Source organism: Venturia canescens, chromosome 1, assembly GCF_019457755.1.
Source record: "Venturia canescens isolate UGA chromosome 1, ASM1945775v1, whole genome shotgun sequence".
Classification (NCBI taxonomy): domain Eukaryota; kingdom Metazoa; phylum Arthropoda; class Insecta; order Hymenoptera; family Ichneumonidae; genus Venturia; species Venturia canescens.
This window is the reverse complement of record NC_057421.1, coordinates 36,546,386-36,567,140: the sequence shown is the minus strand read 5'-3', so window position 1 is coordinate 36,567,140 and position 20,755 is coordinate 36,546,386. Positions and strand designations below refer to the sequence as shown.

The following is a 20,755-nucleotide window of genomic DNA, read 5'->3' as shown; positions in this document are numbered from 1 at the left end:
GAATGAAGAGTCTATAAGAAGAAACCAGTCGAAATTAGATAATATCAGATGTTTCAATCAATGAAAAGATTTTCTTTTGACTAGTCTCGAGAATCTTAAATATAATATATAATAAAAACAAAATACCAAAAAGCTGGAACTGAAAGATTTTATCGAAAGTAAATGTAGATCATGTATTTTTATTTATGAAGGAAATAACATTTTCACTTTTAAAGCATCGAACATTCAGTGTTGTCAAATAAAAATCTACCAAACAATACATTTATGAACTGGATTCATCCTCGAACCGAGTAAGCAATGAAAATCTTCTGAAAATTCTCGTATGTTTGATAGAGTTCCAAGGATTCGATACTCGGCAGGACTATGATAATCCTCATTGATACGTAGCGCAAGCTGTTCATTCTTGTATTTCGAGCACCACGCGCTAGCCATGCTTATCCAAAACATTTGTCTTGGTGTGTACGGAAGTCCTGGAAGTTTCTTTTCGGGCCCATTTAGTGCAATCCAATTCTGATAAGCGTGATAAGATAATTTTGCACCCCCATTGTCCGCAATATTTTCACCTTGAGTGAGAACGCCGTTCACCTGTGTGTGTATCAAGTCATTTCTTTATTACGTTCATTGCTATCCCGTATTTTGTTCTTCGGTACCATAATCTCGTGATTTAACCTTTTAAGGACGGGGATTTTTACGATGAAATCGACCTTTCTTTTTACACGAAATTTGTGCATAATATCGATGAATTTTTCAAGTGAAGTGCCTGACCAAACTAGTGGTCGATATTTCGACCAGATCCGTCCTTTAAAGGTTAATATGTTGTTCAACTGTCCAGAATAGGATTAGGTACGTAGGGAATGAATAACGTATAAATCGGTTCAAGTATTCTCTCCATTAGCTAAACTGCCGAAGATTTTAATTTTCCTCAATTCCGGACAATTCTTGTCTTTCAATATGCAACTGCGATTTCATTCTGATATTTCATAATATTTCTTGTATTATTATAAAATATATTTATTTATAGTTGACGTAAATAAAAGTTGAGAGTGCACTTACGTGTAGCCCAACTTGTTCGGCAGTGTAATTGGCGTACTGATCGATAATACATCTGGTAAGTTTGAGATATTTATCTTTTGCAGAACCTTCCCACCAATCGAACAAATTTCCGTTCTTATCGAATTGTCTTCCGCGATCATCAAAGCCATGAGTTATCTCGTGACCAATAATAAAACCGATTCCACCATAATTCATGTATTTCGGTCGATCGTGATTAAAGAATGCGCCTTGAAGAATAGCAGCGGGTAATTCTACGACGTGATAAATATGTTTTAACTTAGAGATTGTTTATTTTTTATGGTATTTTAGAATTTAGAAAAAAAAAAATTTTACGAATGCTGTTCTCGTCCGGCGAATAAAATGCGTTTACGACGGCGGCTCGGCCGTGTCTCATCCAATCATTTGGGTCTACAAGTTTCCGCAATTTCACGTGAGCTCGCTCAATTTTAAAGCTCTTCAGTTTTAATATATTCTCAAAATAATGATTCTGTGAGAGTTCGAGGTCTTTCATTTCATCTATTATTTTTTTATCGTCCAGAATTTCATTCGGATAAGCAACGTGATGCGTCATTGCATCTGACTTTTCTAAAGCATTTCGTCTCGTTTTCTCATCTAACCATTCTGCCTGAAAATAATTTCGCAATTTGAATCGATGGATAACGTATTTGTTCATTAAAAGCAATTCTCCGTTTAAGCTTCGTGTTCGAGAATAATTAGTGATTTGGTTCCGTACAATAAACTTGTTAAGGAGGCTGGTTACATTCGTCAAAATGATAAGAAATTGATCAAATTTGGTGATAATGTTCTTCAACATCAAGTGCGAAGACACAATTTTTTTCAAAATTTTCTTCTGCTTAGTTAGTTATCGAGTAATTACGCATTAAAGCAGATTTCTTATGCTCGGAATGAAACGCTATGCTTATACACGTGAACTTGAGTGATCAATTACTCGATAACTGTACAGAAGAAAAATCTTTAAAAATTTGTATTGTCAAATTTAGCACTAAAGAATATGTTCACTAAATTTTATTAAATTCATATCATTTTGAAATTTTTAATGTATTTAACATGGTTTAGCATGGCAACATTGTATCGTCGCTATCCCCCCTCCTTAACTATTATTTATTTTCATTTTGTGTTCACCTTTTCAAGAGTCTTCTCGAATTCTTGTTTTATATTCATGACCATGTCAACAACATTCTTCTTGGCTGCTTCGTTAAAATATTTTTTAACATACAAAGCTCCAACATTGACTGGTAAAGTTTGTGAGACAATTTTAACACATTCTTTCCATCTCGGCATAGGTTTGCTCCTGCCGTTAAGAGATTTCGTGTAAAAGAGATGTCTTTTGCTTATTCGATCGTTGAGGAAGACGATTAAAGCTTTCACTACCCGCCACATCATGTAATTGGCTTGTGTCCTTTTCGACGTAACAGCGATAAGTTTATCAAAATGGGCTATGTACTGTGGCACCGCTAACACAATTAATTCCTCATCATTGACGTGAACTTTTTCTGATAAACTATTTTCCAAATATTCTCGCCATCGAAGACGAGGATAGTTCTGCTCCAAAGTGACTAAATTCATTGGGTTGTAAAGCTTCGATGCATCACGCAGATTTTCTTTCGGCACGTTTATCTACGAACGAAAAATGATCCAACCTTTTTTGTTCTTATAAAAAAGAAAATTATGTGAAAACGTACAGGTGATACTTATATCAACGCTATAACGTTGCTCCTGCCTCAAACAAATGATGGTGTAAATCGATCAAAAAAGTGTCAACACAACTTACAACAACGATTTTTTCTCTGATGATCGAGTTGTTTTTTTAATAATCTTTCGGTGCGAGATGAATTTGAATTTCGTGACGATGAATATTATCGTAGTTTACTCTTTTTTTTGTACGCATTACTTGGGCTGACTTTGGGTCTCACCGAAGTAATTTGAACCATGTAATAACATAATAGTTTGGATCCATAAAAATTGTTCTACGTACTCGTGCAAGTTCAATTTCAAATAGTAAAGACTCTCGAAGTTCGTTCATTGCCCGTCGTTTCGAAGCTCCTAAAATTGTAGCAATGTCAACCATGTAATTGTAATAATCGTTGACAGCCTTTCCCTGTAATCCTTGAATCAAATGCTTTCGAGAAAGTCCGAGACTTGGTTGATCCAGCTGGGAAATCAACATTAAATACACTCATTATATATGTATTTTATGACGCTGAAGTTTCCAACGTTGGAGTCCAACGAAATGATCGAAAGAAACTCCAATAATTCCAGTAATTTCTCTATTTTGTTCTCTGCCAAATTTGCGATTCGTAGTTTTTCAAGCTGCACCAACGATTCGTGAAATAAAAAATGGGTGAATTACAAAGTTTTTTTCATTCATTTCGTTGGACTCCAACGTTGGAAACTTCAGCGTCGTTGTATTTTTTTTATTGAACGCGAAGAATTAAGAGTCTATTCTCAGCCTACCGCAATAACGTGTCGAGTTGCATTTTTTGGATCAGTAATGATTTTCAAATTTATCAAATTCGTAGAATGTCCGACTTTACGGAATGGTTCGATTGCTTTCACCCAGTCAAAGGCCGACTCATCCCATCTTGGACCATCTATGACCGGCCACCCACCAAGTGTTTTTAGTGTATTTTTCAAGGGTTCTAAACCTCGAGCTTCGATCATACCTGTAAACCATTTCGAAGTTCAAACACTTGCACAAAAAAGAGTATGAAATGAACGGAAAATGTTTGAATATGAGAATGACCAAAGACATTTTCAATCTCCCGATATTCCCGATACTTGAGTGAGCAGATTGATCTTTAAATTCGTATGATTGAATTTGAATTGATACTATTATTATACGAGTTTTGAAAAATCTGATATTCTGTACGCAAGATTGAAACCTGACAGAAGGATTTTCAAAAGATTTTCAGAATACTCAACAATGCCATAATCGATATAATTTTTTTTGCTCGCTTAGTTTTACGCTTTTGATCTACAATCACTGAAATTATTTGTTTTTTGTCGACCGTTCGTTAATAGGTTTAATCGTAGGTCAATCACATGAAGCTCTTCAGATCTTACCCTTATCCATACACGAATTGTATAAGTTCTTGACCAGTTTCACCGAGTTTGATACATTTTTTTGCTCCTGTTCCTCAATGATCCATCTCAATTGCTGGGCTACCTGATCACGAAGAGCAGTAAAAGACGTTATGCTGTCTTTGTCATCGGGAATAATCGTTGAATTCAAAAAACTGCCACAAGCAAATTTGTAGAAGTCGTCACAGGGTTTCGTGCCATGATCCATTTTCATTAAAATCGAAGATGCTAGAATTTGATAACGCACGATCGCATCTCAAATACGATGATGTGTTCCAATTGGAAGATTTAGAATGGTGTATATGAGGTACTTTCCTTGAACTTTCCCTGACCCCGCCAATTTGGTTAATTTTTTTTCATATGATTAAATTAAGTCTGAAGACACCCCGACGTTTTTTCAGATTTTTCTGAACAGTCATTTTTGAAAAAAATCTGAAAAATGCCCGTTTTAAAAAATCTGAAAAAACTCAATAATCGATAATTGTATGCCAAACATTTTAAGCAAGCGCCCGTAGTTGAAGTATGATTTTTTTTCGTGTATTTATGAGCTATTAACGTTGAAAAGCTCCGAAAAAAAATCTAGGAACACTCACTCTGAGCCAATAGTTAAATATTGTTATACCTAAATCTCAATCACAATATTCGTATAATTAAATCAGAATTATGGACTTTGATCAGCTAGTAATTACGAATTCACAATATAATATGATTGTATATGCTGCACAATATTTGAAGCTAATTCACCGATTATAGAAGGATCTTATTCTAGATTTGGAAAAAAAAATAGATTGACACATTTTTATTCATTTTTCAACTTGAATTTTCAAAACTTTGTGGTGCTTATTTTTTTGAAGTATTGTATACAAAGACTTTAGTACATCCGAGTTTGTCGCCGTGAGTGCCACGCCGGACTAGCTTTAAGCGGCCATTAATTGAGATACGGAATCACTGCAATTTCCGTGCCACAATGTTGGCTTTGATCATTCAAAAAAATAAGTTCCTTCCGATCCTTCCATGACTAGTGTAATAGCTTCAAATATTGTACGTATAATCATATTATATTGAGAATTCATAACTACGTTAGCTGATCAAGGTCAATAATATGGATTTGATTATTCGAAAATTATGAAGAAAATTCGTTTTAGATATCAAAATATTTAACTATTAGCTTGAAGTGAGCGCTCCTCGACCTTTTTCGGAATTTTTCAACGTGAATAGCTCATAAATACACGGAAAACATCACACTTCCACTACGGGTGATAGCTTAAAATGTTTAGCATTGATTTTTGTGGATTCCATTCATAATTTCATAATTTTCATAATTTCATAATTTCGTAATTTCATCTCAAAATACTTTCTAGTTTCCGAATCCATTGTGACATTTCAGTTTTTTTGTTGGGAAATATGAATTTTTGAATGTTTGCTGCGCGCAGCACCAGGCCCTTGGGGAGCAAAATCAGGAAAATTTACGAATGAATCTAAATACATTATATTAGCTTCCCTTTGAAAGGAAATAACGTTTGGAGTACGAAAAAAATGTGTACTCACTTTTCTTTTGCGATAACTAAAGCACGTTTTCACACAACGCCAACTCAACATGAAACGCCGGCTTCATATTAATATTTCGATGGGTTAAAGCAGTTTATCTCTTGCTTTAGGAGTATTTATGGTGCACTCTAACCTTGCTTGATGGAAATAGGCAGTTAGAACCCAGACCTTACTGACCGATGCAGTTTTATTGGGCTTGGAAGCGCATGTTGCGTAGAAGCAACATACGGTCCGAGAGGGTTAAAAAGGGGCGATTTTCGGTTTTTTTTTATAACTGTTTAGAAAAATTTGAAAAAACGTCAGGGTGTCTTTTAGACTTAATATAATCATATATAAAAAAAATTGATCAATTTGACGGGGATCAGGGAAAAAGTCCACCGGTTCCACATTGGAATACCTCATATGCGCTTTTATCGACAATTTTCGTCCGTTTTCTACCTGCTTTAATGCATTCCGGTTCAAAGCAAACATCGGTCAAGTTATCACTCAGGGTGTCCACAAAATGTACAATTTCCGTGTATTTCCCTGGTGTACTTATCTTCATTCCAACAGGGAGAGAACTTGCGTTGACTGTACAAATGCAATCGCACACGTGCAAAACAAAAAATTCATGACAGATATATGTGTGAAGAGCCATTAAATTTCGGTTTGGTCAGCAAAACTCAAACAATATTCTAATAAATACGATTTTCTTTTTTCGACTTTTCGCATATGTCCCACATCATCCACACCAATTTTATATTTAAATGAAATTCAACTCCGATTTTCTTATCGAATGAATATGAAAATAGAGCACTCGAATTACAATATAAATGAAAATGAAAATAAATATATCGGTGTTCGTACGAACACGACTATTTTTACTCACGAAATTTCGTAATTATGACACAGTTCATGAGGACACAAGCAAGGCAAACAATAAATGCTAAAATTGCAATGATCCACAGTCCATTACGTATCGATCGACGATATAGTCCATTTTCCGAATCATTGCTGAAAAGCATGATGAATACATCGTTATATATTCGAAATGATATTCTAACCGTTATTTTGTGTAGATAGTTCGTTCGTGATGACCTACAAATTAATATAATACGACCATGCGTGACTGAAAGCTATCGGATTCTTAAATATTTTCAAAGGTATTACCGAATAAAGATGCGTTTCAAAAGATCAGTCTTCGGTGCTGCTGGGACTTCCATCGCGGTGAATGTTTCTGAACTATTCTAACCACTGTCTTTCAAAGGAGATCCGATATTTATGACAATTTTACGACTGAATATATAACTAGTCGGCGAATCCGGATATTGCCATTGACCAACTACCTCGAACGATAAGCGGTGAGTGAAATGAGCACTGCCACGTTTTTACTCAAGTCAGGAAAATAATATACTCTCCATTCAATATTCATTGAAATACAAGTTTATAAACTTTTAAAATTTGAGTATAATTAGTTTAACTTCAGTAGTACTCGGGTTATTTCAATATTGAAACACAAGTTCGTGGTACTTGCATGAAAACTATATATATGGGCGATCATATGTTCGAGCTCGAATTATACTGTGACGTCTCGTTCTCGATGATTAAGATGATGGATCAGTCGGTAATTACAACCGTGAGTGCGAGAGAGATAGCTGCAAATTTTGAAAAGGAAATTTTTCCACATCGTTCGTCTGATCGAAAAAATAAAAATGTCATCGGATTTTTGCGATCGTGCTGCGTACGATGACATTTTTATTATTTTAATCGGACGAACGATGTCAAAGAGTTTCAATTTCAAAAATTCGAGGTGTGATTACCGACTGATCCATCATCTTAACAGTAGTAGCGTCAGCTATGCCCAAATCCACAACGTTTAGAGAGTTTTATTCCAGAATTTTTGTTTTCTCCCGTTATATCAGCACTCCTTTGTTTCTCGTATGAGCGCCTCATTACGTTTCGTTGTGTCCAACGATTCACACGTCAAGAGGAAAATGACCTATTCTAATTAGTATAACGAAAGAAATGGGAAAGGATAAAAAACGTACACGATCACGCTCTCGATCACGAGATCACAAAAGAAAATATGGAGATACTGAAGAAAAACTCGAAAAGATGCAACAACAGATCCAGATTCTGTCTGATATATTGCTTTGCCTCGTTAATAAGAAAGATCTGGAACAAATTAACGAAAAATCTTGAGGTAAGAATTAACTGGCATAAGAAGACATTGAAACACGTGTTTTTTCCACACGAGAAAACATGGTACGTAATCCACACGATTCACGTACGCCTAATAAAGGCAGGTAGCTCAAAGAAATAATACTTCATCTCCATACGAGAAAAATATAGATCGGGTTTTATTTCAATTAGAAATAACCTAAGCCTAAATAAGGCCAAAGAATATTACTGAGCTTAGAACAAATAGTTCAATGTACTGAAATAAGGAGCCTTACGTTTTATTTCCCAATTCATGACTCCAATGAACAAAACGATCAGGAACAGCCTGACGCTGGAAAACAATTTGACATTGAAAACAATTGTGACAATGCAGAACTAACCTTCAATATAGACAGAACAGGAGAAGTCATAGAAGAAACAAAAATTGACAGTGAAATTTTGGAGATCTTAGGGGAAGATCCAAATCTGATGCCTGTAAATTCAATTAAGCTCCACAGTGAGATTAAAAATCGATGGAGTACATGGATAAAGGAGGGGCTGTTAGAGGATACCAAAAAGGCATTACTTAAAAAATATTCGAGAAAGGGAGAATTGTACGCTGAACCACCAAAAATAAATTTAGAAGTGGCTGCAGCACTCACTGAAATCTCAAAAAAACGAGACCAACACTTTACGGAAACTCAACTGTCGGTAGGCACAGCTATTCCTTCGCTTGGAGCGGCTGTGTCACTACTGTTAGAAGATTCTGAGGAAGGAGTCGACCAAATCAAGCTCATTGAGTATCTTTGCGTCCTACATCCCGTCGGGAGAAAATAATCAGGCAGACGCAGCATCCAGGATCACAAATATAGATACAGAATGGGAAATCTCTAACAAAGCGTTCGATAAAATAAATAAGGAGTTTGGACCATTCACAATTGATTTATTTGCAAATTATTTGAATAAGAAAGTCGAAAAATTCTGTTCTAGGCTCCCTAATCCTGATGTACATGCTGTAGATGCATTTACAATTTCCTGGACAAATGAGAAATTCTATGCGTTTCCTCCTTTTTCAATAATTTTAGCAACCTTAAAAAAATGTATAAACGACAAAGCCGAGGGGGTAATCGTGGTAGCGAATTGGCCCACTCAACCTTGGTATCCTCTATTTAACTTGTTGCTCAGGGGACCACCGATTGTTTTCAATCCAGAAAATAAACTTTTGATGTCTCCGTGCAGAACACTCCCACACCCGCTGGCAAAGTCGCTTTCCCTGGTGGCAGGAAGGCTATTAGGCAGGCTTTTTTGAACAAGGGACTCTCACAAGATAAAGCAGATATTATGGTCGATTCGATCGCAGGATCTACAATGAAGCAGTCAGTACGAATGCTCACTAAAACAGTGGTGGAAGTTTGCAAAAGAGAAAAATTACGATTTTTTCAATACAAATGAACTAGAAGTCATAGAGTTCCTTACAGAACGTTTCAAAAATGGAGCAAAATTTGGCACATTAAATTCAGACAGAGCAGCAATAGCACTCGTTACGCTGCGAAATGTTTCAGAGGAAAAAATAATGTCACGTTTTATGAGAGGCATATTTAGGAAACGTTCCACTAAGGCCAAATATGCCACATGGGACGTGGATCCAGTACTTCACTACATTGAGGGACTGCCTGACGGACTGCAGTTAAGCGTGAAGGATCTAGCTGAAAAAACAGTAACGTTGATGGTTTTGACTACAGCACATAGTCTACAGACGATGTCTTTAATCAACATTGAAAATATAAAACAAACAAAGTCAGGAATTGAAATAAAAATTCCTGAATTAATCAAGACCTCGAAACCTGGAGCTTATCAACCGAACTTAATTCTACCCTTTTTTGAGGAAAATAGAAGTCTGTGCGTAGCAAGAACTCTTATTCAATACATCGATCGGACCAAAGAAGTAAGACAAGAGAATAAGCGTCTTTTCATCTCAACCATTAAGCCTTATAAAGCAGTTAGTCACACAAACATTAGGTCATTGGATAAAAACCTTTTTAAAGAAAGCTGGAGTCAATACAGCGGAGTTCACTGCATACAGTGCAAAACACGCTGCTGTTTCAAAGGCAAAGACCAAGGGAGTAAACGTTGATACGATTCGACGCACAGTTGGATGGTCTCAAAAATCTAACACTTTCGGAAAATTTTACAACAGACCTATTCAAGACGACAACAATGCGTTTGCTCTTTCAATTCTTAAAACATAAAATACTCACTATCATTGTTTCACTATGTTTCGTTGTCGTTGAGATTGGATACAATAAAAAAGCTATATATATAAAAAAAAAAAATAACATGAGCTCTGAATATCTACTGTATATATGTAATAATCATCGAGAACGAGACGTCACAGTATAATATAACGATCAAACGAGCCCGCCGAAGGCGTTATTATACGAAGACGTCTCGTTCGAAGATGATTATTTCCCTCCCAGAAAATGATACCCAAAACGACCCAGTAATCATCAAATCAATGTTAACATTTTTTTTATTTTTATTTCTTCAAAAAAATGAAGTCTCTAAAATAATGAGGCGCTCATACGAGAAACAAAGGAGTGCTGATATAACGGGAGGAAACAAAAATTCTGGGATAAAACTCTCTAAACGTTGTGGATTTGGGCATAGTTGACGCTACTACTGTTAATCATCTTCGAACGAGACGTCTTCGTATAATAACGATTGAACTTCGCCCGCCTTCGGCGGGCTCGTTTGATCGTTATATCAAACTTCGGCGGCTGAGTTTAAATTTGGAAAACGATTTAAAAACTTAAAGTGCAATAAAAAAGTTTTATTTTTGGGGTTACGTTGAAATACATAGAAACCATAAACTGGAATAGTTGAAACGGCACTACTAGAAGTTTCCTCGTTCACGAAAGTACTACATTATTATTCGTTTTGGGAACCAGAACCCAGTGATAATTCACCAGAGGGAACATTTCTTTTCGGGATTCATTCTTGAACCTTTCGGGCACTTGTAATCGTTAGCGAATTCTGGCATATTTGAAAACGGTCCGAAGACTCGAAACTCATCAGGACTGTGCATCTCTGAAACGACATCCATGGCAAGTGCTTCGCGTTTCACTTTCGCGCACCAAGCATTGGCAGCACTTAACCAAAACATTTGTTCCGGAGTTCTATCAATTCCGGGCAACCTTTTTTCTGGTTTATTTCTTTCTACCCAACTTTTGTACGCCAGATACGCGATCTTGATACCTCCGTTATCGGCAATGTTCTCACCCTGGGTCTTGATGCCGTTCAGCTGCAAAACACAACAAGAGAAAAATGGCAGAAAATTTACGATTCTAAGCCACAAAAAATTGGTAAAAAAAATTCAGTTTACGCCTATACTGCGTATAAAATTCCGAGAACTTTTTTATTTTTCGGCATACCCGTGGATTATTTCTTCAAGTATAATGGGAAGAGAACTCACGTTCATGCCGATCTCAGGAACGGTATAGTTACTATACTGTTCAATTATGCATTGTGCCCGTTGATGGAAATTATCATCAGTAGTTGCATCCCACCAATTATCGAGTTCACCATCTGCGTCAAATCCTTTGCCCACGTCATCGAAGCCATGTGTTATTTCATGGCCGATGATAAATCCGATGCCTCCGTAATTCATATAATTCGGACGATCGTTGTCGAAGAAAGCACCTCGTAAAATAGCGGCGGTAAATTCTGTGAAAATGAGAATATCGAAAATGTCGGTGCGCGCAACGGTTATCGCGCGTTAGTTCAAATTAATATAATAAACAATTTTCAAATTAATCATAAATCGAGATACCCACCGATACTATTGAGTTGAGGATAGTTGTACGCATTTATGACGGCGGATCTAGCATGATTAATCCACTCAGTTTTGTTCACGGGTTCACGTAATGTGCCAAACGTCCGGTCAGCTTCTAATTTATTGTGGTTCAATATGTTCTCAAGATAATTGTCCCCGGATATGTCGAAATTCCTGTAAAACTCGTTGACCTTCCTATCGTCCAGCAACTCATCGGGGTACCCAATATGGGCGACCATCGCTGAGGCTTTATGCAACGCCTTTACTCGTGTTTTCTCGTCCATCCAGTCGATCTATCGTTACATGATTCAAAACAAAATGAATTGTTGAACTTATTCAAAAAATATATTATCGCTTCAGTAAAATCGCATTTTCACTGATGAATTATGTCGATTCAATTTTATTCTGGCAAATATCCGCTCCTGAGTTTCTGTGTAGCACTCATGAATACATACACGACCCAAGATGTGGTAAAACTGTCTTCTGATGTCCGCCACCATAGCGACCGCATTTTTCTTAGCATCTTCTTTGAAATACTGCTTAACGTACATAGCAGCGACGCTTATCGATAACCGCTCAGCAACGGTTGAAGTACATTCATCGGTTCTTGCTTGTCGTTCAGTGTTTCCGTACAGGACAGTGAAGAACTGCTGCCGCCTGTTGAGTACATCATTATGCAGAAAACGTAAATTTTCCGCGATTGCTCTCCACATGAGGTAGTTCGCTTGGACTCTTTTTGGAATTGCGTCCAGTAACTTCTCCAAATTGTCGAAATAACTCGGCGCCATTACGATCACGACTTCATCATCCTCAACAGTGATCGATGATGGTAACATTTTGCTTAAATATTCTCTCCAAGGTATAGTTGGGTATTTATTCGTCAGTTCCGAAACTGTCATCGGATTATAAAGTTTCGTTACATTACGACGTTCTTCATCCGGTACTGAAATCTGTTCAGTGAAAAAGAAAAGTTTTTCTGAATATATTTTTTGGCAAGAATTTTGTTGCATATAATTTATAAAGACGGCTGAACACTTCTGTTGGCGAAATAATGTGTCGCACACCTTCGCATGTTTTGAAACCTTCTATTTGATTTTACAAAACAGAGACAAAAACCTTTGCTAGATTCATTTCGAAAGCCAATGATTCCTTGAGTTCAGTCAGGGCACGAAATCTATTGGCACCAAACATCTCGGCTATGTCAACCATGTAACTGTAATAAGCATCAATGATGGAATTGTTAAAGCCCTCCATGAAAACGGGCCGGTCCAGTACGAGTGATGCTTGATCAATCTATGGAATTCGGAAGAGAAAAAAATCGAATTACAATGGAGCATCATTTGGAGCATGTTGATTGAATTTTTGCCCATCTTAAACGTAATCGTACATAGATTACTCGTTTCGTGCTATTTTTCACATCCGGTGTGATGGAAAAATCGATGATGCTGTCGAAACCGTAGCCAGCTTCGCGAAATTTATAAATCATTTCTGTCCAAACAAATTCATTTTGATCCCATGCATCCCCAAGGAGAACTGGCCATCCACCCATTTGATCCAGTTGTCCACGAAGAAAATCGAATCCTACAGCATCGATTGCGGCTACAAAAATATTTCGTTGTACACTTTATATTGTTATAAATAATTGCAGTTACCTTATCTTAGCTACGAAGAAAAACGACCATAATGATAACAAGATTCCAAGCTTCCATGATTTATATTGTGCTTGATGATTTAAGCACAGTTCTTATAAGGGCTTATCGCCACTGAACTAATTTTTACAAAAAAAACTTGCTCAATAGAAATTCATAACAAAAGAGAACGTTTTTCGTATGATCAAAGCGTGCCCCTTTGATAAGGATTCACGATAAGAATCTGTTATTTCTTGAGGGCTTTTCTTTCCGCTGCAAAAGAACAAAATCTCCAATTTCAATGAAATATATGGGATCAACGATTTATTCTAGTAATATCCTCGTAGTTTTGAATCTATAAGAAGACAATCAAGATGAGTTGATTTCGTGAGTTTCATGTATTTACTTCATCTTTACGTGATTCTGAAAAAGTATTGGTCGATATTCTCATGCAATTCCGTTTAGAACGGAAGTAGTTTTCAAAATTTTTTTTTCACGAAGGGGAGAAAAACTTTCCTGTTGAAACAATGTGATACTTACTTTTATTAATACAGAGCTTATACAAAGTTTTTGCGAGCTTGGAGTGCTTCGGTTCGTTGGGTTCAGTTTCGTCTCCGAGTCTCAGTTTAATCTGTTCAAGTACGTTCTTATATTCAATCGAAAAGCTACCCTCACTAGACTCGCTGTTGGGAAGGATAGTTTCGTTGATAAAGCCACCGCATGCGTATCGATAAAAATCTTCGCAAGGATCGACGCTAAAGTCCATGTTTTTCAGAATCGCAGATGCTAAGGATTCAAGTTTTTGCATTAAAAAAATGTTTACTAAAATTGGTTATAGAGAACATAATAAAACAACCACGGATAACAAATAATGTTGATGGAAACTAACTTTTAATTTTAACCATCAAACCTCGCAACGGTTGCCACGAATATTGATATAGTTGAAAACTCATTTTTTTTGTGGAGTTAGATCTTATCACTTACCGCTGTGTATACATCCCGGTGTTAGACAAATATCATCATCATAACCTGGAATTGCCATAATTTGAATTTCAGCACTTATATCTCAGTGAAATTCAAGTTTTTTGCACAACATGATAAGCGTTTGAGTCTCAAACATATCACAAAATCTTTATACATATATAAAAGTTTTTCAATCGATGAATGCATCATGAGATGGCCTAGATTGTGCATTGGAAAAAAATATTAAGATTAAGTCTATTTTATCGAATCACATGATCTGGTGCATCAAACGAGGTCATGATGAATTTAGGCTTTCTTCCAACAATTCCAACAAAGTAGCTCAATAACTAATTTTACGGATTTCATTTATACGGAATAAATATATGGATTCACCTGCATACGGAATGTATATATGTACTTATTTAGGAGAAAAAAACTAACATCTATTTTCGAATTTTTTAATAATTAAATAGGTTTGTCCTATTACAACGATGTCAATGAATCACGGTAACTACCATTCCATGGAAAAAAAGTTTTCACTTTCCTTGAATAAGAGGTCAAATTGACCCGAGTTTGCTCTAACCCTTTGAATTTTTTTAACCTTTTCCAATTTATTTCTAGAAAAACGTATTCAGATCCGGTTTTTTGAATTTTTTAGTTACTTTAATGGTGTGAAAAAACATGAAAATATAGTCTCGTTGGCGTAAAAAAATGACGTCTTTTGTCGGAAAAACTCGTCTTTCAAGAATCTATCCAAGGCAACAACTCGAAATTTAGTTGAAGTGAGTTTTTGGCGTCATTGATTCCGAATCCAATGTCGGATTTTCGAAATTCAAGATGTCGAATGGCAAAACGTCACGGCGAGGATATTGATGAAAATTTTTTTATTGTGAGGTTTTTGGATTCCCTGATTGCGAATCTAATGTCAAATTCACGTAATTAAAAATGCGTCATAGGTTTATTAGTCAAAATTGACACCTGAATTTTAGAAAATTTGACGGGATTATGAAAATTGACCGTTTCTCGACAGAACATCGATTTCTAAAACGATTTCGTTAATAATTCCAACTTCGTTATTCCACTTTCCTATCTTTTTCCGTTTAATTAAAAATCATATTTCAAAAAATTCAAGATCGAAAATGATTAGGAGAAATTCACGATCGCGGATACAAATATTATAGTTACTGTAAATAGCGATAAAAAATGTGAACTTGTAAATTTTTGAGTTTTCTAAATTATGCACAATTCCTGAATAAATTGTTCTTGAGAGGTATTTGAAAATTTCATATTTGAACTTCTGCGCTGTTTATCACAACACTATGTATACTTCTATTTTTCCGCTAAAGCTTTATTAATGAAAATTCACGGATAGAAATCTTCCACAATCTTTACAAATTTTTCACAAAAATTTAATCTACCGAAATTTTATTACGGTAATCATGGATATGAGACGACAAAAAAACGTTGCCGCAATTCTCATTGGATCCCGTTGTCTTAAATTTTGAATGCAGACTCGTAATCAGCGATCCCTAATGCTTTTCTCAGTACCACTTTTTACTGTTGTCAAACGATTTTTTGTGTTATTAATTCGTCATATTGGATCCGCCATTTTGAATTTCCGAAATTCGAGTGCAGAATCGTAATTAAAAACTCCAGAAACCTCAGAGTACAAAGTCCCAAGGCAATCGAAAGTAAAAAAATGTATGATCGACTATGAAAAATCAACCTCCACCAGTCGAACGAGCCACTATCCCCTCCGTCCACAAATAATCTTATCGTACCTATTCAGTCTCAATTCTGAGATCCCATGGGCAAAGGATGATTTGGCCAATTTAAGGAATCTGCTGACTTACATGAAACGAATTACATCATAGAATGAGATACGCCCACGAAGTATCTGCGTCTTATATGCCAGCAACTTTCAAAATCACGACTCTAATTTGCATTCTACGCGACATTATTGCTTAATTCGTCCAACAGAATACAGCTGATTAAAAAAAAAAAAATTATGCATAAGTCAGGTTACGGTCATATTAGTATGTGATTTCAAACCAGTACTTGAATTCGAGTCGATGCAAAGATCTCTCACGATTCTTCCGTCTACCAGGGAGATAGTACTGATCAAAGGGAGTAGAGATACCACTAATACCACAAACGACCGGCTCACGGCTGTTGATTTCTGACATTTCTCATATCTGTAACATATATAAGTGTAACTTAAAACGTTTAATAGATGTGCACGAAATATCGATTTAACTTTCGTGGACTTAGTCGAATTATGAAATTTTCAAGAGAAGATTTCAGACAAAAGTTTCGGAAATTATTATTGAATAATATATTGTAATGTAACGCTCTTGCCGACCTGACCGAACGCCATCTCGCGTCCGTTCGAGCTACCTTAATGGAAAGGTGCAGGTATGAACGAATCGTGAGAATGCGGAATTTATATTTTCAAAAATTTAACAATTCGATTTTATTCAATTTTAAGCGATTTTCATTCATGCTAGTTTGTTTCTTTTAATTTTTATTTAAAAAATCGCGATTGCGCTCGCCGATTGTCGAAAATTATGTTGCGCTCGTCGTTATGGATTAAATCAATTTGTAATTACGCGTCTTTTGCTCGTTTTATAATCGGTCGTTTCAAGAGAGTAATGTAAAAAAAAAATGACAATTCAAAAGTGTTCTATACAACAAAATATTGTTATTTGTTCTAATTGTCACGATATACTCTTAAATTTGTACCGCATCCGTTTGAATTATCGAAGAACTTGCAAAATGTGTTCTCAAACTGCGCTGTAAAGCGCATTTTTGTTTCAATATTTTCACAAAATTATTTTCAAAATTTTATGATAGGCATATTTTTACTCGAATTCGTGTATTTTGCTTGCTCATAGAGGAAGCTATGTGATGATGAAAATTTTTTTTTCCAGTTTTCAATGTCAATGTGCTCATAATGTCCCAAAAGATCGAAAAATCATATCTAGAAAAAATGCCCGGATGTGGGTGTGTGTGCGCGTGTTATGGTATTACAAAATTAAAACGCTTATAACTCGGAAACGGTTTGAGATACAGGGCTACCGTTTTCCACAGATGTTAATCTTCATTCTCTGATAATTTTGTAAGAATTTGTAAAAAATTACGAATCCTATGACGTTTTGAAATTTTCATAAAAAGGGTGTCGACGCTCTAACTTTCGAAAATTTTAAGATTTATTAATAATTTTTTTTTTTATAACTAGACTATCATAATAGGAAGGTTAGTATTGAATTTGAGGAATATCGGTTGAGCGGATTAAATTTTATGGTTTTTTAAATTTTACAAAACTATGAGTTTTTCAAAAAATCGTTTAACCGCTTCAATTTTTCGAAATTTTGTAAGATATTATGTATAAGTCTGTACTTCATTTATACTTTCCAGCAAAGTTGTCGGAATTATTTAATTTAAATGTAAATAGAAAAACGATGAAAATTGAAAGTTGCAAACTGTTTTTTCTGATGGCTCGTCATTTAGTTTTTTTTATGAATTTGAACAAAGAGATAAATTAAAATTCGTAAAAGAAGGTAGAGAAAATACATTATTTCTTTGTATACAAAAAAAATGCTGCAAATTAAAATTTGCAAATTGCTTCCTCAGGATGGTTAAGATGCACGGTGCTCAAAGCTTACTCTATGTGGAAGCCAAAATGAAAAATATTGCACCCCATAGAGTAAACTTTGAGCATCATGGCCATCTTGAGGAAGCAATTTGCAACTTTAATTTGCAGCATTTTTTCCACTTTATTTGAGCCTACTTAAATTAATTATTAACGCAACAATCGCATTGACTTTAATTAATGAAACAAAAAAACGAATTTTCGATGCTTCAGTTTAAGTTATTAAGGAAGTTGAGGCATTAGAAAGAAAATTATGTAATTGCTTTTAAACCGACTGCATCTTATAAAGTGAAGTGTAAAAAAAATCAGTTAAATTTTCAGACAGTTTAGGAGCGTCGTTGCTGAGAAAAATCAATAACAAATTGGGCCAAATAACATGTAACCTTATCGAAGTCAAGAGACATTCAATGATATCTCCGTTAAAAATGATGCTAAAAGTATGAAATTTTTTCGGCAACATGAGCAAGGCTTGCCGAATAATGTCAATTTTTTCAGATTTATTAGGAGATTTGCTGAGATTATATAAATAATAATCTGTGTCCCGTGCAGTTTTTTGAGGCTAGGATCGTCACCGTTCGTGTTTTCGACTGAGGTTTCACCAGTTTTTCGTCTTTTTTTCCCCAACTCTTCTTTAAAGTGTATGCAACATTGCCAAACTGTAAATTGGCCTAACTTTTGATAGGTACAGGTCATAACTTTTGGGTATAAAAAATGACTGTACGGCTTCAACTTCCTTAAGAGGATGGGTCAGTCGGTAACCTCACTTGAAATTTTCGAAATTGAAATTCTTTGATACAGTTTGATCGATTAAAAAAAGGCTCTGTCAGCCTACGCAGAATGATGGCAAAAATCGACTGACAGAGCCTTTTTTTAATCGGTCAAACTGTGCCAAAGAATTTCGATTTCGAAATTTGCAGCCATCTCTCTCGCAATCACGATTGCGATATACCGACTGATCCATCCTCTTAATACTTGGCGCCGCAAGTGTCACACGCCACGGCTTGTTTTTTGTTTCGGGCCGTGTGTCACTACTGTCACTCACTAGTTATGACCGCCACATGCCAAAAGTGATGGCTTCTACCACCTCTGACTTTTCCAGACGTCGTCCGAAAAAGCAGAGCTCTCATTGGCTATCGCTCGCCGATCATTTGCGCGCAATGTGCAGAGGCCATGACGCGGCCGCTGTACGTGATTGTCAAAAACATCACGACGCGACCCAATGTTTTTGGAGGTTGGGTCCGGTTTTTTGTTCGTTCGAGTCGTTCGGGAAGTGTTACGTTGCAATATGAAATCCAATGAATTTTCTGATAGTGGTAACGTGCTCATATATGAATTGGAGAAATTAATGGCCTCGTAATACACTATTTTTCATATTTAGGTTTATGATTTATGAAGTCATGGCATGTTTATGATCGAACGATTTTAATTCTAATGTCAAAGTGTTTGCGCGGCGACACAGCAATGTTATCATGCTCTACGATAAAAATTTCCATTCGATCGTTTCCTATTATGGGAAGCGCATGCGAACGTATGGGCCAAGAATACGATGATCCTATTGGGTTTTCTTATCTTGGGTCAATATTACAAAGAGAATATTTTAACAACAAATGTTACTACTTAAAAGAGTTTTTGGAAAAGTATTTTCCATTTATTCGAATCTATTCATTCCTTTTGAAGTTTTCATTTTATCAGTCTCCAACCAAAAATTAACGAAATGTATCGAGCTCTGGTATATATTTCTCGATTGTTATTCTACAAGAATCTGGAGTCGCGGCAGCGACTCAGAGATAAGTACATTTATGTTATGACGAGTTGCTACCGGAGCGATAGCGTTTCCAATTGTTTTCGAAAATTTTCTATGTACTCGTCGCGATCTTCAGATTACTAAATTAGGAATCTAGCCGTTTGCCAAGCTCGGTGGTGGCATGTCCCACTTCCACATAAGCATTCAGGCGAATATCATGCTTTCGTTTTTCTTCAAAAATGAAAACACACTTATCTCTATAACCAGTAACAGTAATGCTATAATATTAGATCCGAAAACTACACTGAACCGCTGAAGCTTAAACAGGTTAATAGTATATTACACACCTAGGGCAGGAAAATAAGGAAAGTCTCAGATCACATGTAATTGCCGGCCGAGGCGAAGCCGAGGTTGACAAACATGTGGTCTGAGGCTTTACTTTTTCCTGCCCGAGGTGTGTATACGATTTTTCTGTCCGACGCAGGCGGAATGCGGCAACTTCGGCCCGGAGGACAGAAAAAATTAATAAACGTTTTCAATTGTGTTAATAAAATCACAGTATTTCAGCATACTAAATTATAGACCCCTTTTGTCATTGGTCATTATTGATTCTTTGCTTTGTGAGCAAGACGATACATAACAACTTGGTCTAGAATCCTCACAAGTTCCATTGATGTTCAATGAATAATAACTTTATGATATTGAACTGGTTTTACTATGTAAGCAATCCAAATCTCCATAAGAAAAGTTAAAAACCACTTATAATACGTGGGATTTCGGCACTTTCTGAATTCCAGTATTTCTTCATGTTACGCGCGGTAACAATATTTGCTTCTCGGCTCGGGTTCCAGAATATTACAATTATTTAAATTACAATCGGCACGACATCTTGCACTTTGTAATACTGTTCATGCACGAATAGAAAACTCGAAGATTCTGAATATCGGTGTATACATTCCGATTCATTCACCCCTTTTTAAAAGAAATGAGAATTTACATTAGAATGTTGGCAATGTGACACGAACTTTTTATCATCTCGATGGTCATGAAACTTGGTGTATCAGTGAGAAAAAAAACGTTGTGAGCATCTATCT

The 20,755-nt window shown here is 35.9% G+C and overlaps 2 protein-coding genes across 3 annotated transcripts; both read right to left on the bottom strand.

Moving 5' to 3' along the window:
• Positions 1-163: 163 nt before the first annotated feature.
• Positions 164-6,985, bottom strand: LOC122413098 (neprilysin-2-like). The gene is made up of 10 exons (NM_001414561.1): positions 6,853-6,985; positions 6,572-6,696; positions 6,142-6,273; positions 4,138-4,383; positions 3,529-3,737; positions 3,050-3,226; positions 2,197-2,691; positions 1,387-1,678; positions 1,054-1,304; positions 164-585 (listed from the first exon to the last, which is right to left on the bottom strand). Exons 1-10 carry the CDS (start codon positions 6,903-6,905, stop codon positions 247-249), a joined length of 2,319 nt encoding a protein of 772 aa, NP_001401490.1. The 5' UTR covers positions 6,906-6,985; the 3' UTR covers positions 164-246.
• Positions 6,986-10,694: 3,709 nt separating this feature from the next.
• On the bottom strand, positions 10,695-14,163 carry LOC122413163 (neprilysin-2-like). Of its 2 annotated transcripts, none has more exons than NM_001414558.1 (7): positions 13,843-14,163; positions 13,062-13,273; positions 12,791-12,967; positions 12,130-12,624; positions 11,676-11,967; positions 11,315-11,565; positions 10,695-11,143 (listed from the first exon to the last, which is right to left on the bottom strand). In NM_001414558.1, the coding sequence occupies exons 1-7, from the start codon at positions 14,108-14,110 to the stop codon at positions 10,805-10,807; spliced, it is 2,034 nt and encodes a 677-aa protein (NP_001401487.1). In that variant the 5' UTR covers positions 14,111-14,163; the 3' UTR covers positions 10,695-10,804. The 2 variants fall into 2 exon arrangements, with proteins under 2 accessions (NP_001401487.1, XP_043279278.1); XM_043423343.1 differs by lacking the exon at positions 13,843-14,163 and adding an exon at positions 13,327-13,353 and having other exon boundaries at positions 13,062-13,255.
• Positions 14,164-20,755: the final 6,592 nt, after the last annotated feature.

Excerpts from the sequence above, each read along its gene's own strand:
- LOC122413098 (NM_001414561.1), bottom strand. The coding sequence starts at position 6,905 with ATGGAAGTCCCAGCAGCACCGAAGACTGATCTTTTGAAACGCATCTTT. Across the intron at positions 4,384-6,141 it reads ACCGGAATGCATTAAAGCAG|CATCTTCGATTTTAATGAAA; the intron begins GTAGAAAACGGA and ends ATCAAATTCTAG. Across the intron at positions 1,305-1,386 it reads GCCGGACGAGAACAGCATTC|AATTACCCGCTGCTATTCTT; the intron begins GTAAAATTTTTT and ends ATCACGTCGTAG.
- LOC122413163 (NM_001414558.1), bottom strand. The coding sequence starts at position 14,110 with ATGCAAAAACTTGAATCCTTAGCATCTGCGATTCTGAAAAACATGGAC. Across the intron at positions 13,274-13,842 it reads TAAGCTCTGTATTAATAAAA|CCGCAATCGATGCTGTAGGA; the intron begins GTAAGTATCACA and ends ATATTTTTGTAG. Across the intron at positions 12,968-13,061 it reads GCACGAAACGAGTAATCTAT|ATTGATCAAGCATCACTCGT; the intron begins GTACGATTACGT and ends CGAATTCCATAG.